The 18495-nt window shown below is 43.3% G+C and overlaps 1 protein-coding gene across 1 annotated transcript in view; it reads right to left on the bottom strand.

Annotated features, from left to right (window-relative positions):
- The window catches only part of LOC129816801 (collagen alpha-1(IV) chain-like), a 69893-nt gene that overhangs the window by 35686 nt on the left and 15712 nt on the right, over positions 1-18495 (bottom strand). The window contains exon 2 of the mRNA XM_055871702.1: positions 3359-3418. Coding sequence (XP_055727677.1) covers positions 3359-3418 — 60 coding nt within the window. The remainder of the gene's footprint in view (positions 1-3358; positions 3419-18495) is intronic.

Below are 18495 nucleotides of genomic sequence, written 5' to 3'. Positions count from 1 at the left end.
ACCAAAAGCTTTTTTCATCACACAACGCCACAGATGTCTCAAGTTTTGATGGCGCGTGCAATTGGAATGCTGACTGCAGGAATGTCTACCAGAGCTGTTGCCAGATAATTTAATTTTCATTTCTCTACCATAAGCCGCTTCCAACGTCCTTTTAGATTATTTAGCAGTACGCCCAACCGGCCTTACAACCCCAGAACACGGGTGTATGGCGTCATGTGGGCGAGCAGTTTGCTAATGTCAACCCTGTGAACACAGTGCACCATGGTGGCAATAGGGTTTATGGTATGAACAGGCATAAGCTACGGACAACAAACACAATGTCATTTTATCAATGGCAATTTGAATGCAGAGCGATAGCGTGACGAGATCCTGAGGCCCATTGTCGTGCCATTCGTCCGCTGCCATCACCTCATGTTTCAGCATGACAATGCACGGCCCCATGTTGCAAGGATCTGTACACAATTCCTGGAAGCTGAAAATGTCCCAGTTCTTCCATGGCATGCATACTCACCAGACTTGCCACCCATTGAGCATGTTAAGGATGCTCTGGATTGACGTATATGACAGTGTGTTCCAGTTCCCGCCAATAACCAGCAACTTCGCACAGCCATTTACGAGGAGTGGGACAACATTCCACAGGCTACAATCAACAGCCTGATCAACTCTATGTGAAGGAGATGTGCCGTGCTGCATGAGGCAAATGTTGGTCACTCGAGGTAGTGACTGGTTTTAGGATCCACGCCCCTACCTATTTTTTAAGGTATCTGTATTCCCAGTCATATGAAATCCATAGATTAGGGCCTCATGAATTTATTTCAATTAACTTATTTCCTTATATGAATTGTAACACAGTATAATCTTTTAAAATTGTTGCATGTTGCATATATATTTTTGATTAGTACATTTTCAGCTGCCAAGAGTAAGAGAGAGGGATCTAGAGGGGGGTGAGGAGTGGAAAAGCAGTGTTTTTTGGAGCCCTTTTGTGTGTGTGTTTCTGTCTGTCTTACTCTCTTGACCTCCTGCCTTTCTCTTTCCATCCCCCTCCCATATCCCTCCATTTCTAAAGCTCACATGGGGTTTGAAGTTGAACATTAAATTCTGGACCATGAGAACCAGGACAGGGGCCAGTCACCAAGGGAAGAGAACTCCGATTGTGGGCGGCAGGAAGTCACATCATCACAGCAAAACTATGCAGGGAGAATTGAAACAGCAGTTGGTTTGCCAGGCTTCAACACCTTTCAACAGACAGACAGACATGAGGTATGACTTCACCAGGCTCAGTCTGTCAGACAGTCAGTAAAGGCCTGGGTCCAGAGAACACACAGCTCCTCTGTGGTATGTCTGTGTGGCTACTGTTTCTAAAACAGGGAGTCATCTTGAGAGATTAAGGCTACCCATGCATGGTAGATAAGACACTGTTGCTAGGCTCTAATGTGAGTCAATACATGCAGTAGCAGCTACATAATAGTTTTTGTCTGGAATCCCTGAGAGGGTGGAGATGTAACTGAGTGTGTCATTGTTACTTTGAGATAAGACAGGCAGTGTGCAGATGTAGCAGTGTGATGTTGTTCCCCTAGATTACGCACCAAATTGCACACAAGGACCAATTCAAATAGGCCAGGTCAAGAGGGGATGTTAATAATCTAATAATAATAATAATAATTCAGTGTATTTTTTTATTTAATTACAGCTGCATAGCTAATGTTTTTATTTGGTGTACAAACACTTTTTCATACCAATATTGTACATACAAGTGATTGTAAAAGTTTTGTATATTTTGGTTTGGCCCATCGCGGGTTATCTGTATCCCCATACCACTTTATCGTTCTCTTTTGCCTGACCCTCGGCTAGCAAGGTATGTTGTCCTTGGCTCCGAAACTGTTTAATATAAAACCGTCATAAGGTTATACAATTTACTGTTTTGCAACCATACGTTTGTTATAGTGTGGACAGTGTAGGAATTTATGTTAACAAGTTTCACAGAGCTCACTGACTGGGGTATCTGTTGTAACTTCTAAGTACTTGCGACAGTGGTTGAGTGAGTGTACATGTGCTCGCGCAGGTGCCGGAGAGCTGTGACTGCACCAAGGGTAACGTGTGTGTTGTCTCTTCGTGTGCAGGTATGTCTTTTATTTTGTCAGAATTATGTTCTGTATAGTTTTACTTGTATATGCTGTTGTGCAGCGAGTGTGTGCACGCAGCACCTGTTAATTCCTTTTGGCGCTCTTTTGCCTGACCCTCGGCTAGCAAGGTGCCGGAGAGCTGTGACTGCACCAAGGGTAACGTGTGTGTTGTCTCTTCGTGTGCAGGGCAAATAAAAAGATTTCAACGAGCAGACCATCAGTTGTGGCAGCGTCTTCATTAAGAATTACACAACGCAGAACGAACCACGCTACACAGACTTTGTCTTCAAGTGTCTTAACTTCTAACCACAATTTTAAACCACTGATTGCTGGATGTACTGTAACAGTGTGATACTCTTTCAAAAGCGAGTGAGATTGTTCAGTCCGGTGGGAATGCTGCCTCATCCCAGCTGTGTGTCTGGACATGCTCTAATTCCGCCTGATTCCTGCTCCGTGTCGGTCTTCCGTTTCGCCGTTTTCCCCCAAGAACTGGACTGACCTGCCTCGACTCAAAGACTATACCTAACATTGTAAATGTACAGCTGTGACACACAAATTAGTATGATATGTTACGTTTGGTATGGTTACATAAGGCATAAGGTTGCTTAAGCCAAAAACGAAAGGAATTAAGTAATTTAGGTCGGGAGGATGGTGGCCTATGACATGGGTAACGTTAGAACGCAAACATCTAGGAACCCAAAAAGTTGCATGTTCAAATTTTAGCATTTTAACTTTTCAACTACTTGCTACATTTTAGCTAATTTGCAACTACATAGCATGTTAGCTAACCCTAACCCGTAACCCCTAGCCTAGCTAACGTTAGCCACCTAGCTGAGTGTAATTCGTAACATATTGTGATGAAGCAGGCGGGGAGCAGGTCTCGAACCCTCGACCTTCTAGCCCGAGGTCCGGCGCGCTATCGACTGTGCCGCAAAAGCATGCTCAAGCGGCAGAGTCGATTTCCGCGCTTATAAACCCAGGGTCGTTATACTATCATACGAAATGAATGATTGACATCCAAAAATGTATACATACTGTGCCATAAGAAACGTCCCTAGACAGAGTCACCACCACTTTGTGCCTAACAGGGATTGCAGGGATTGTGGAATCTGTAGTTTGTAGGTGGGAATCTCAGGATGAGTGAGTAGGTGAAAGAGTTACGGTGTGAAGAAAACAAGAGAGTGAGAGAGAAATGTGAAACTGGTAGACAATGGAGTGATGGACAGAATGCTTACCTTTTCTCCTTTTACTCCACTGCAGTCACATTTTCCTCCGCACGATGACCCAGAACACCCCTACAGAGAGAGGGGGGAGAAATTAGCAATCAATCTACTTTACAGTCAACGGCATTAGTGATCAGTAGACTGAGACTGAGACCATTTTACACCACTAGAGGGCAACATAACCCCCCCCCCCATCTGATCACCCCTAGTTTTCCAACGCTCTGCATTATTTTACAGCATTTAGCTCTCCTGCCAGTGGGAACACTGACACTAACATAAACACACACACAGCATAAACCAGAATCATTCATTTGATCAGTTCAAATGATAAGAAAGGCAATAGTGGTGGTAACTGTTGTCATTTGCTTTGCAGCTTTGGTGCAGCTCTCCTGCAGCAACCCTACCAGGCAGTTACCCACATGACAGTTTACCAGCTGGCCTCACTACTCTCTCAGCCCCCTCTCCCTCTTACTCTCGCCAGGGACTAGAGCCTGGGAACTGGCCTGTACCCCATCTCTCCTCTCTTCCCTCCATTATCCACCTGTTCCTTCACTCACGTGTGAGGCGTGCTGCCAGAGCCCTGTCAGGCAGAGCAGGCTGGAGTATATCTACTGAGACTGGGCTAACACTGAGGACAGGGCTAACACTGAGGACAGGGCTAACACTGAGGACAGGGCTAACACGGAGGACAGGGCTAACACGGAGGACAGGGCTAAGGAGCACACAGCCATGTGAGTGACACTCCCAAGAAGCACACACACATATACACGTGTGACTAACCCTAAGTAACCCCTACAGAGCACAGTCGTAGAACCCCAAACATACAGTACACACATACGTACACACATACATACAAGGGGCTCCAGAGTTGGGCAGCGGTCTAAGGCACTACACTCAGTGCAAGATGCGTCACTACAGTCCCTGGTTTGAATCCAGGCTGTGTCACATCCGGCTATGATTGGGAGTCCCATAGGGCGGCGCACAATTGGCCCAGCGTCGTCCGGGTTTGGCCCGGGGTAGGCCGTCATTGTAAATAAGAATTTGTTCTTAACTGACTTGCCTATTTAAATAACGGTTAAATAAAAAAATATGTAGAAACATACATACAAACATATAGTACAGACATTCAAACATACAGTACACACATACAAACATCTCCATCATCTACCCTCACTTCCTTTCACAATTCCCCGTTCACTCCCCACTCTCTCTCTCACACACACACACCCTTGCCTCCGCTCCACCTCAAGTCCAGGCTAAGTGGATCAATGTGTACTTGCTGCTGCTCTTCTGAGAACCCTGTTAAACATGGGTATCAGTCACCCTCTAAAACTCAAACCAGATTGGATCTCCATCCTGCTATCTTCATTGTCACCTCAGGCCCCATCTGCATTCACTGTACATGTGTGGCCTGCAGCAAGTCAACCTCTCTTCTTCATACAATCTCTCTCTTTCGCCCCTTCTTTCTTGCTCTTTCTCTTTTCCTCACTCTGTAACAGTGTTGCTTCCATCCCTCTCCTTGCTCACACCTGGACTTGAACCACGAACCCTCTGAACACATCGACAACAGTCACCCACAAAGATTTGTCACCTATCGCTCCACAAAAGCCACAGCCCGTGCAAAGCAATGGAAACGCAGAGCGAGTGACGTCACCGATTAAAACGTAACTAGCTCGCACCACTAACTAGCTAGCCATTTTACACCAGTTACCTTACTTTCCTATTGTTTTTATAGAGATTTTACTAGATTTCCTTCTAATGTGCTGGAGGAATAGTCAATTAACATGGTAGAGTGAGTGCCTGCTTAAGAGCGAGAGGGAACGAGAGAGAGATCGAGAGCAAGATTACTGACTGTATGAACCATCTACGTACATGTGTTACTTTTTATGGGCAAATCTTCTAGCTCAGACCAGTATGGCTTCAGATGTACATAACCTTTTACTGGTCATTATTTTGGACAAATCCCCATGATTGTTAAATATTTTAAGCCAAGAAGAGTTGAAACTGACATTTGTGACATTCACAAATGTAACTGATTTCAGTGATCAATGTCCACGTGTTGTTCTCTCCGTTTCCCTCCGCCTCCAATTCTCTCTCTTTTCTGTTTGTTCCGTCTCCCTCCCTCTCCTTCCCTCCATCCTCCTGTTAGATAAAACTTCTCTCTCTGATCAGACATTCCAGCAAGCTCTTTGCATGGCTGAGATACCCCCAACCCTCTAACCCAGAACACACTGACACGAATGATGTGGTAATGTCTCCACATGTGTGTGTCATCTGCTGTGTATGTTCTCACTCTGCCATTCTGCGATGTCTATCACACACTCTCTAACCACAACATGCTGATCTAACAGGATACCAAAGCAAGAGTAGCCTATTTTTAGATGTCCCTTTTTGCTTTCTTTCTCAGTTTGTTTCGCATCTCACTAAACCAAAAGACCAGATCGGCGAGATAGCAGGCAGACTGAACTGACATCCATACAAAAACAGATTTGTAGTTAATGACCTGTGCTGCTAGAGAGAGAGACTGTCCACTGGGCACAGACGTCAATTCAACATCTATGCCATGTTGGTTCAACAGTGTGTGCCCAGTGGGTGGGGTGATTGAGTATCTGGTCTTATGTGAAGAAGGGATCGTAAGAGGGCGTTATCACCTAGATTCCCAAGTCTGTAGGGCTATGGGGGCTATGGGGACTATCAGTAATAACAGAGAGCGGTAAAATGTTTAAAACATCTCTTTGTGCATGTGTGAGTATGTATGTGTGAGGGTTTCTCTCCACTAGTTCACATACTGGACCAATAGGCCACGACAGCAGAATTAAATTAGTGTGAAAATGATGAGAACAGAGAGGATGAGGAATGAAATGATTGTGAAAGTACAGGGTAGGATGTGAGGATGATGTATGAGTCTTGACTTGGCTGTAGTGAAGCCATTTTCCCAGAACGGTTGCATACTCAAACACTAAACAGATTCCAAAACAGATTTCAGATTCCAAACAGACTTCAAAAGAAAATAACCTACAGTATGCTTCGTGGTGGGGAGAGATTCCTGGGTGTTGAGTGGAAGGTATTGAGTTTCTGAGTAACCAGTACACAATAGCCATGGCCAAAATCTGGCTTTCCTACTACTTAAACTGCATACTGTGTACTAATCGTACTCCATACTTTTTAGAACGTATTGTTTAGTAAAAGCAAATGCAGTAAGCTACAAATAACAGCATACTAGACTTCTGAGAATGCCTCATCTAATGCGCAATTGTGTTGATTCCCATCATTCGTTCATTTTGGTACAGTGTGTCAGCTGTCAGCTGTTGTCAGACACACCTGGGTCTCGAAATACGATTCTATTTCTCAATAGTGTGTACAGAATTCTATTAGATGAAAAGCCAAAATGAATGTGACATCCTAGCATGTAAAGCATACTACATTTTCAAAATTTCACATACTATAAAACTGAATTTCTTTCGTATACCCAAAATGCCTACTATTTAGAACCAAGTAGGGGTATTTGGACACTACCAATGGCCTGGGTCTGGAGTAGGTACAAAGACCACCTCAACATAAACCTCACAAGTCTGTGTAAGTGTGGTTGTGTATCATTTATATGCTTGTGTGTCTGCCTGTCAAATCTGTCCAAAATTATTTGTATTGTGTATATTTTTGCCAGAAGACCTGCAGGTGCTTATGTGCATGCCTGTAGAATTTTGTATGTGCGTGTGTTTGCTTGTCAGTGTATGTATGCGTGTGTAATTGTGGGCGTGAGTGTTTAGTCCATGGTCATGCTGCACAGGGCCCATGGGCTCCAATATTTGTTACGAAACAGACAGATAGCATCTCAGAGTGCCAGCAGATGAGTGAAGGGAAAGAGAAGGAGAGGAAAGAGTAAAAAAAGGGAGAAAGGAGGAGAGAGACCAATTACCAGAGCTCATAGAGTGCGAGAGCGAAGGTCACTTCAGAAGGAAGGGACTGCGATAGGACCAGAGGTAGAAATATCTATACACTTTGTGTGTATGCAAGTGGGGGGATTCGACCATTTGGCCATAAATCTCCCAGTAGGCTCAATCCCAAGAGCTCAGCCAGTTCAACACTTTCCCGCTAGTTTGTCTGAAGTCATCATTGGTTTGTCTAATGTCACTACTCAGAAAGTAAAGCTCTTCTTAGAAACTCCCTATACTGAGGACACGAGACACCAAAGAAGAGAGGAGAGAGGTAATGTTTAGACTCCAGATTAGAGGGCTGAGGCCGGGGGAAGAGTGGATTGATACTTGGGGGTCTGACAGCCATATAAACAGTCATTATATGAGAGAGGATGAGAGTGCGAGAGAGTTACGTAACTGTATATGTCCATAATCACCTTGGCAGAGAAGCATACAGACCTGCAGATGGATGTTCACATAGAGCCTGATCATCACTTCTCAGTAACCACGCCCGATTGACTGGCCGACTGACCATGTGCCTCTCATCAAGACAACCCTAAAATAGCCCTAAACATGCTGGAAGACTGATTCTCTGTAGGACTCTCCAACTCAATTACTGTAGAGGCCTAGCTAGAGACACATATACACACAGAGAGAGAGAAAGAGAGAGAGAGAGCATGTTTGCCCTCTCCTAGCAACAGGACTTTCCCTGAAATCCTAAGGCTAAGACAAACAGGGTTCCTCTCACTGTGAAATTCTGGGGGTATTTCTGTACAAATCTGCCCTTTACTGTAACATGCCATCTGTATGAAGCAGCTACACTCTGTCCTCCTTCTCCCTGTTACAGACAAGCAGTGGAACAAGCTGTGATCAGACACAGATCTAGTCAAAACATCTACACTATGAAAAGAGTCCAATCACAAGGGTTTGTTTCCATGGTGATTTTGCTATGAAAAGGCAGCATGACTTTTTCCTCCCTGTGGGAAAGACCATTTTGGCTGGTATCACTTTTAATAGCTCACAAGGTTGCTGCCATGTCCTATGGTGGTGAGCTTAGAGTTAGAAAAGCAGTACTGTTGTTCACCAGATGGGGGCAGAAACATGCCTTGGCTAGAAGCCTTTGAAACTGCGGTGCGCTCACCTTTGGTACTGTAGGTTAACCTACTGGCACTTTCCTGAACGGTCTGTACAGTGTTTATAACCGTGTTTAAATAAGTGTGTACTGTAAATAGGTGTGTCAGATGCGTCATCAACACATGCATATCTAACCTATAGGTCAGGCTAATGTATGTTTAATGTCCTGTAGCAACCTTTGGAGCTTACAGCCACACTTCTGTGGTATAGCACAACATTCCCTTCATAGCCGCCCACCACTGATTGATGCACCCCACAAACCCCCAGTCGATCCCAAAAACCCTCAGTGACTGACTTCAACCCATGCCTGGCATGTGGGAGAATCAGTCCCTCATTCCAAGACCTCTCTCCCTAAAATGTTGCTGCAATAGCCTGATGTGCATGTGCACGCATGCAGACACACACACACACACAGTGATTGTGATTCTGCGGTATAGACAGTCAGACCACTGCTTAGCTTTTTATTGAGATACAATGGCAGTCAGTCATAACAATGTTTTGTGTCTGGCTTGAAGGTATTTCCTCTGTCCTACCACAGAAAGTACATAAGTACACACTCACTCATTCATAAACATGGCTCTCCTCCTTAGATCCTCAGCTGGAGTGAAGAGGAATGGCTATGGGTATTATCTCAACTGCTCATATCAGGAAGTCAGAATGTGGAAGAAGACTGCTTGTTGTTGTTTTCAGAAACTAAAAAAAAAGTCTTCCTGCTCCGAGTGTGTGTCTGGTCAGCCTCAGAATGCATACAGCACTGACATTAGCGTTTTCTCCTGAAAGATGGAGGAAAAGGGGAAAGGAGAGAGACGAGGGCAGAGAAGGGGTCTTCCTTACTTCCTTTCCCACAGATACGGATTTCACTGAGGGGAAAACCATGGAGATAACTTAACTCTCCTTTCTCCGGACCCAGCGGTGGTTTGTGTATTCATTGTAGTTTCAACTACAGTATTATTAGAATTAACAAAGTAGACATCTTACACTGTGTTTGAACCCACAACCTATGGAGCATCCAATTGGACCATTCGATCATCACCAGATTAGCCTGTTGCGCTAAACACCCTTTAAACAGAGGATAATGAGTTACAGGAAGGTTGTGCAACTATCTGGTTTGTTCCCCCTGTCTCTACTGAGTTGTGAGATGTTCTAATGGGCCATAATGACCTCTGATGTAGTCTGGCTCCTTTTCCCACAACTAGGATGATAACCATTGCAAAATATTGTATCACTGAAGATACCTCTACCAAATGCCTGGATGCTCTTGGGTGTATCTGAAATATTCAAAGTGGATTCCTTTTCCACACAGCAAATTCTCCTGTGTTAAATTTAACACTGGGCCAGTGTCTATACGGGTCCACACTTTTGAGTGTTCAATTAACACTGTGCTTAGTGCTGACACTGTTAGACGGTCAGTGTTAGGGAATTAACATTTTCAGTGTTTTGCAATAATGCCTTTTTCTTCTTTGTGTGCATTTCCGGCAGACTAGACGCTGTGTTGCGTATTGCTGCCTTTCACAGGTCGGAGTGTGGATAGCACATTTTGGTCACAAAAAGGGGAAAGAAAATTGCACCACCATCTAACCGTGCACCTACACACTATCCCCCAAAACCCACCACCCCATTCCACTACGTTGGCCCTAAACGATCCTACACCAGGCCATTAGCCTGGGAGAATGGAATCCATTCTCTCAAAACTTCTTGTAGATATTCTGCACTAAAATCTCTCACACCCAAATATTTCTCTGCTGCTGCAACTACCACATCTATCTTCTGTGACTTCCGCTCCATCGGCTCAGTGCAGATGATCAGGCCAACTCACTGGAGGGCTCCCAGTCGAATCACTCACCCTTGGGCTATCCTCTATTCTCTTCACTGCCTCAGCTTAGGAAACATTCTGCCTCTAGCAATCTGTCCCTCTCTCACAGAGTTCACTCACAGTGCTATCTCTGTCCCAACTGTACACTCCCTCTAACTACGCCTTCCTGCACATTTCTCACATCTGGAATCTCCCTTCTACACACTGCTGCGACATGTCCGAATCCTGTAAGAATATAGAGATGGGACACCATAGTGTTAACTTACTAAACAGTTTCCTAAAAATAACACCGGATATTGTTCCAGAGCATTATGGGTAGTGTAGTACATCATGCTACATCTCCTCCTTTTAGCTCAGCAATACTATTTCTGAATAAACATATTTTTTCTTTAAACATAACACTGTTCTGTTCTCACGTGAACTGTTCCTTTTCTGAGGATACTGAACTCAGGTTTCTTTTCAGTCTTTAAAAGTCCATCCTTTCTAGAGCTTTTGAAACCCTGCCTGATCTAGTGAAAGTACTGGGGGTTAACCAGTAGGACAAAGGTGAATTCTATTTCTCCTGAGTACGCCCCTGTCAGTCTCTACCAAATAGGATCTCAGTGTTGGGGCTGTTCTCAGAACTGATCCTGGAGTTTGTTCTGTAGTGATCCAAACTTCCTGTCCAGATGTGAGCTCTGGTAGTGATCTTGAGCGGTGGTGATGGTTGTAGGTCTTTGCTTGCTTCTCCCTTCCTTCCTCATCCATTTTGCAGAAAGCCTGCACATCCGGCCACTAGGGATCCAGTTTGGTTGTTGTTTGTGGTAGGCTTGTGCACAGATGTCTCCCCATTAGCAGTTGTGCTGTAGAGAATACATACTCCAATGGTGTGGCTCGGTATGCCAACAGCGCTCTGCTATGTTCCATGTCTCTTTTCCAGAGATGTTTTTATGGTCTTTACAGCACACTCCACTTCTCCATTTGCTTGCGGGTACCGCGGACTGCTTGTGATGTGTGTGAAGTTGTTCTCTTGAGCGTATACTCGGAAGATCTCTGCTGAAAAAAAGTCTCTGTGAAACTACAGTCTCATTTCAGCTACCTCGATGTATCTGGAATAGTCAACAATCAGCAGGTATGTTTTCTTGTTCCACTCAAACAGATCCTTTCCCATCTTTTTCCATGGTCGTTCAGGAACTCAGGTAAGTGCTTGCGGCTCTCTGTACTGTGTTCTGTGTTTTAGACCGATTTTACACCGGTTAACTGCTTGTCGGATCTGGGCTGAAATTCCTAGCCACCACACTGATTGCTTGGCCCTTGCTTGGCAGTTTGAGATTCCTTGATGTCCTTCATGGAGTATTTCACCTCTGAGTGTCTGTGGTATTACGAGTCTTTCTCCTTTCAGAAGGTCACCTGCCCCGAGAAGCTCTGCCCTGACCTGCCAGAAAGGTGCCATGTCTGTTTGCAGCTTATGTTTGTCTGGCCATTCAGTAAGGCTTGTTGTGCCTCTGATCTGTCTCTAAACCAATGGCAGATGGCTCATCACACAGCAATTCCAAAAGGTCCACAGGCTTAACTAAGCACACATTAAAACATACAAAGAAACATTGTGTTAACACATAAATATAAGCACACTCTTTCGTACGCAATACAGTACACACACAGGTGACTAGCAGATTTGGGATAGTAGGAAGATCAAGGAGGCTGTGTGTGTGTGTGTGTGTGTGTGTGTGTGTGTGTGTGTGTGTGTGTGTGTGTGTGTGTGTGTGTGTGTGTGTGTGTGTGTGTGTGTGTGTGTGTGCGCGCGCGCGCTAGACTCAATGCCCACAGAGGGGGTTATTGAGGTTAACAGCTCCAAGCATTCTGATTATAACCCACGCCAACAATGCTTTGTCTCCAATCCAACCACTTTTATTAAAAGTCCATAAAGAATATCCAGAAAATCTCTTTCACTCTGTCTTTTTATGGTCACTTTTTCCTCATTTTTTCCCCATAGAGATTGACGCATGATTGATGAGGTCATATACTTGTAAAATTACCACAACCAACCAACACCATTCAACTGTCTACAACTGATTTCAAACCATCAGCTGTGTTGACCACACTGTCTGTAACCACAAACTGTAGACAGCCTGGGAGGAGAGGTGAATATTTCCTTTACCCACTCTGACTGGCTGGGATATGCAGCATGACATTCCTAGCCTTCTCTGGAGTTGGGCGGGAAGAAGAGAAGAGAGCAGGAGGAGAGGAGGAGAGAAAACGAGTGCAGGAGGATCTCACTGCCTTACTTGGAAGACGAGGCTACTGGCTGGTACTACTGGTTCAGTAAACGTTGTGTGTCTTGTGCCGTGCCATTTGTGTCATTCTTGTGCGTGCGTGTGCTTGGTTTGGCACGGTTTGCAGTACACAGAAAACGAGTCACACATCATATGGCTAAGTAGCATTGCAACCAGGATTAAAGACGTACATTAGTTCTTAAATACAGACATAAATCTTACATTTCCTCTGGTTAAACTCAATAAAGACATGGGAAACGTACACTGGACTGTACAGGTAGCTCCTGTTTCCTTCTGTTTCCATTAGTGACTTTACATAGAGCAGAAACAGTACACACACAGCAGAAAGAAACCCACCATTTAAATGTAAAACATGTCTCTTGGGCTAGGGGGCAGAAGGTATTCATCTACATTGAGGGAATATGTACACAGCAAATTCCCTATGGTTAAATTAACACTGAAACTGCTGACCCGTATAGACACTGAACAGTGTTCAATTAAAAATAGCAGGGTTGGTTTGCTGAGATATGACCCGGTGGGTCAGAGCAGAAGACTGGTGGCTTAGCTTAGTAGGGGCGTGGCTTTCAGGAAGTTATTTTTGGCCACCCATGAGAACTAACGTTATTCCGGTTCATCCATTCCGTTGACTTGTTTTCATGTTACGGTCAAACACTGACACCTTTGTAGCTTTAATGAAGTTTACAGAAGTTTATGCAGTCCTGAAAAGCCTATGCAACTCCCAATGTGATATCCCCAAAGGTATAGCAACCACTTTGTTGCAAATAATAATTGTAATATTTTTCCATCAGAACATTTAATGTTATATTGTGTACAAAACTTAACAAGATCAACAGGAATGACATTTACTTTCACAAGTAGCTCAAAAATACTTATATAAAAGCCACGCCCCTAATAAGCCACGCCTACTGGAAATAACCAATGACTGTTACACTCCCTAGTGTCTATACGGGTCCACACTTTCAGTGTTAATTTAACAATCTCAGTGTTGATTTGCTGTGTACTGTTCTTATAACCTGGACCATCACGCATACACACACACACACACCAGATGCTTCTGCAGTATGCATTGAAAAACATTGCCACATGAAAGAAAAATAATGAAGAAACAAAAACAAGACACACACACGGGCACAACTGTCCGAGGCAAGTCCAGGAATTATCACATGCCAAATTCTCCCTCATTCCTTAGAGAAAATGTGACAATTGTTTTAGAGAAATTCTCAGGCCTTCTGACCTGCTCACAGTGTAGTGATCAGTGTGTGTGAATAAAGAAACCTCATATGTTTGCCAGATGTCAGGAAAACTGCAGCTAGTACGGACCACTTCAGAACATTTCCCTATATAACAGACTCACGAGAGAGAGAAAGAATGTGGCTGATGAAAATCCCATATTCCATTAAACAAACCCATTGCAATTCTTTGAGAATAATTTGAGCGTGTTATGGTAGTAAACTACAGAACACTTGCGGTCACCACCATCACCAAGTCAACATGAGTGAGTGAAGCACATGAGTGAATGAAACACACACACACACACACACACGCACACCGACATTCCAACACACATATCATGCACACACATTTATACTGACTCTCTACACACACACACACAATCATATTCATGTCTGCTGCTGCTACTCTGTTTTTCATACATCCGGATGACTAGTCACTTTACCCTTCTACATACAGTGCCTTCGGAAAGTTTTCAGACCTCTTGACTTATTCCAAATGTTGTTACATACAGCCTTATTCGACCTGTGGTAAACTCTTTTGATTGGACATGATTTGGAAAGGCACACACCTGTCTATTTAAGGTCCCACAGTTGACAGTGCATGTCAGAGCAAAAACCAAGCCATGAGGTCGAAGGAATTGTCCGTAGAGCTCCGAGACAGGATTGTGTTGAGGCACAGATCTAGGGAAGGTTACCAAAACATTTCTGCAGCATTGAAGGTCCCCAAGAATACAGTGGCCTCCATCATTCTTAAGCGGAAGAAGTTTTGAACCACCAAGACTCTTCATAGAGCTGGCTGCCCTGCCAAAGTGTTTCTTCCTTTAAAAGTTTGGAGCTTATGGCGCGACCGTTTGTGGTAGATTGTGGTAAATTGCGTCATTCTGGCAACAATGGCTTACACTTAAATAACGTGCCACAGAAAGCTGTAGTACACCACAACTTTTAAAGGAAGAACCACTGTAGCAATCAGGGGAGAACGGCATTGGTCAGGGAAGTTACCAATAACCCAATAGTCACTCTGACAGAGCTCTAAAGTTCCTCTGTGGAGATGGGAGAACCTTACAGAAGGACAACCATTTCTTCAGCACTCCACCAATCAGGCCTTTATGGTAGAGTGACCAGACGGAAGCCACTCCTCAGTAAAAGGCACATGACAGCCCGCTTGGAGTTTGCCAAAAGGCACCTAAAGACTCTCAGAACATGATAAACAAGATCCTCTGGACTGATGAGACCAAGATTGAACTCTTCGGCCTGAATGCCAAGTGTCACGTCTGGAGGAATCCTGGCACCATCCTTACAGTGAAGCATCCAACAGGACAATGACCCTAAGCACACAGCCAAGACAATACTGGAGTGGCTTCAGAACAAGTCTCTGAATGTCCTTGAGTGGCCCAGCCAGAGCCAGGACTTGAACATGATCAAACATCTCTGGAGAGACCTGAAAATAGCTGTTCAGCAACGCTCCCCATCCAACCTGACAGAGCTTGAGAAGATCTGCAGAGGAAAATGGAACCCAATTGAGTATCTCTGGAGAGACCTGCAAATGGCTATGCAGCAACACTCCCCAAATACAGGTGTGCCACGCTTGTAGCGTCATACCCAAGAAGACTTGAAGCTGTAATCTCTGCCAAAGGTGCTTCAACAAAGTATTGAGTAAAGGGTCTGAATACTTATGTAAATGTAATATTTCAGTTATGTATTTTTTTTATAAATTAGCAACAAAAAAAATGTCTAAAACCCTGTTTTTGCTATGTCATTATGAGGTATTGTGTGTAGATTGATGGGGGGGGGGACTATTTAATCAATTTTAGAATAAGGCTGTAACCTAACAAAATTTGGGAAAAGTTAAGGGGTCTGAATACTTTCCAAAGGCACTGTTTCTACCTCTATCACTCCAGTATCCCTGCACATTGTAAATATGATATTGGAACTGACCCTGTATATACTGCCTTCAGAAAGTATTCATACCCAATTACATTTTCCACATTTTGTTGTGTTACAGAACGGAATTTAAAATTGATTAAATTGAGATTTTGTCACTGGCCTACACACAATAAACCATAATGTCAAGGTAGAATTATGCTTTTACAAATTTATAAAACATGAAAAGCTGAAATGTCTTCAGTCAATAAATATTCAACCCCTTTGTTATGGCAAGCCTAAATAAGTTCCGTAGTTAAAATGTGTTTGACAAGTCACATAGTAAGTTGCATGGACTCACTCTGTGTGCAATAAGAGTGTTTAAAATGATTTTGAATGACGACTTAATCTCCGTACCCCACACATATAATTATCTGTAAGGTCCCTCAGTTGAGCAGTGAATTTCTAACACAGATTCAACGACAAAGACCAGGGAGGTTCTCCAATGCCTTGCAAAGAAGGGCACCTATTGGTAGATGGTTTAAATAAAAATACATTGAATATCACTTTGAGCAGGGTGAAGTTATTACACTTCGGATGGTGTATCAATACACCCAGTCACTACAAAGATACATGCATCCTTCCTAACTCAGTTGCCGGAGAAGAAGGAAACCTCTTAAGGATTTCACCATGAAGCCAATGGGGACTTTATTTTATTATTTAATCTTGTCTCATCGCTGAAACTCCCCAACAGGCTCACCAATGGGGACTTTAAAACAGAGTGTAATGGCTGTAATTGGAGAAAACTGAGGATGGATCAACAACATTGTAGTTACTCCACAATACCAACCTAAATTGCTGTACATAATGAAAAGGATGCCTGTACAGAATAAGAAATATTCCAAAACATGCATCCTGTTTGCAATAAGGCACTAAAGTAGGGCTACTCAAGAACTATTTAAAAAGCTCCGGTCACACAAATTTCCTAGGTGGCAGGTCCGGATGGATAATGTAATTTATCAGTGTAGTAACAACCCCCCACCTCGCAACCCTCGCAACTGTTCACACCTCTCTTGTTGGCGGAGAAAACATTTTGCAGTTTTAAAGCTAATTTTCCGTAATTCTACACATTTTGCATGGGCCAGAGTTTTCTTTTGCTGTTTTAAACCTAATTTCAGGCAATTCTACGCATTCTTCCATGTCTTATGTGTGTTTGCAGTATATGATACCAGTGGTCAAAGCCCGACCGAGTAAGAAATGTAAAATACAAGTAAATCACTTTTTTTTTCGGGACCCACGGTCTGTATTGACCCCGTTCTGGGTCCGGATCGGGTCCACGGGCCACCAGTTGAGTATGGGGGCACTAAAGTAAAACGGAAAAAAATTGGCCAAAGAAATTAACTTTATGTCCTGAATGCAAAGGGTTATGTTTGGGGCAAATCCAACAACATGTCACTGATTATCACACTTCATATTTTCAAACATGGTGGTGGCTGCATCATGTTATCGGTATGCTGTCATCGGCGAGGACTGGGGAGTTTTTTTTAATAGAAAGAAATGGAATAGAGCTAAGCACAGGCAAAATCCTAGAAAAAAAACCTGGTTCAATCTGCTTTCCAACAGACACTGAGAAAAATTCACCTTTCAGCAGGAAAATAACCTAAAACACAAGGCCAAATATACACTGGAGTTGCTTACCAAGACGACATTGAATGTTCCTGAGAGGCCTAGTTACAGTTTTGACTTAAATCTACTTGAAAATCTATGGCAAGACTTGAAAATGACTGTCTAGTAATGATAAACAACCAACTTGACAAAGCTTGAAGAATTTAAAAATGAATAATGTGTAGGAATGGCACAATTACTGTATAACGATGTAACCGACGGTTATAGATGAAGACCATCATGAAAATACAATAAACATACAATAAACATCATAACCGTTTAAAGACAAAAAAGGATACATTTTTTTGTGGAATGAACAGCTGACTGAAGACGAGAGGCTGGGTATTTGTGCAGTTGAGTCTGTTTCTGCGGTAACATGGACTATTAACGTGATGAAACTTTGATGCTCCTTGCTGAAACAAGCAAGGTGTTGAAGCAAACCAGTCTTCGGTTGCCTAGGCAACATCCCGACAACAGCAGCACACATAGAAATATACTTAATAGAAAGTGCTTGGAACCATAGAGATCTTATTTTATCTTATCACAGCCCTGGCAAATCATGGTCGACCAACTCCCTTACCAAAATGGCTGACCTTTAACCCATCATAAGGTGCATGACCATTAGTATTCTAATTCCAAATGCTATGCTTGGAACCTCTAACCCTGGCAATTTGACTGGTAAACTCATTGGTTCACTCGCAATAGCTGCCTGGTATTATGGTGAAATCATTTCCATGGTAATGCAGATTGTTCAATCAAATTATGTTAACTGATGTGGCGTTTCGTCACAATATTGTTTTGAACGTTCGTTTTGGACTGATTTCATCAGAAGTGCATTACCATGGCTTGGAAATGCTATGACATTTAAAAGGATACAAATAATTAGTAGGAAAATATTTTGCATAATTTGGATGTCACCAGAATGACTTTAGATGTGGTATAACATTAGCAATCTAAAATCGAGAGGAGGCCACCGGATTGTGGTTAGCTAACGTTAGCATTGCTAGCTATTCTTGACAAACTTTGCTAGCTAAAATGACAGCATTGCCATCTTGTCTAAAGTAAATTTGACCAATATGGTAATGCTGGCAAAGTTATTTCCTACTAAATATTTGACTACTTTGGCAATGTCATTGTATTTCCAGACTGTAATTTAGATGAAATAGTAGCTAGTATTCGTCCAGCATGACTGGGCTTATCACCACTTTAGGGCACCACTATGGCGCTGCCGGCAGGGGGCGGCTTGAGAACGTTCATA

Source organism: Salvelinus fontinalis, chromosome 19 (genome assembly GCF_029448725.1).
Source record: "Salvelinus fontinalis isolate EN_2023a chromosome 19, ASM2944872v1, whole genome shotgun sequence".
NCBI lineage: Eukaryota > Metazoa > Chordata > Actinopteri > Salmoniformes > Salmonidae > Salvelinus > Salvelinus fontinalis.
Note: the sequence above shows the minus strand (reverse complement) of the source record. Positions and strands in the feature narration are given on the sequence as shown.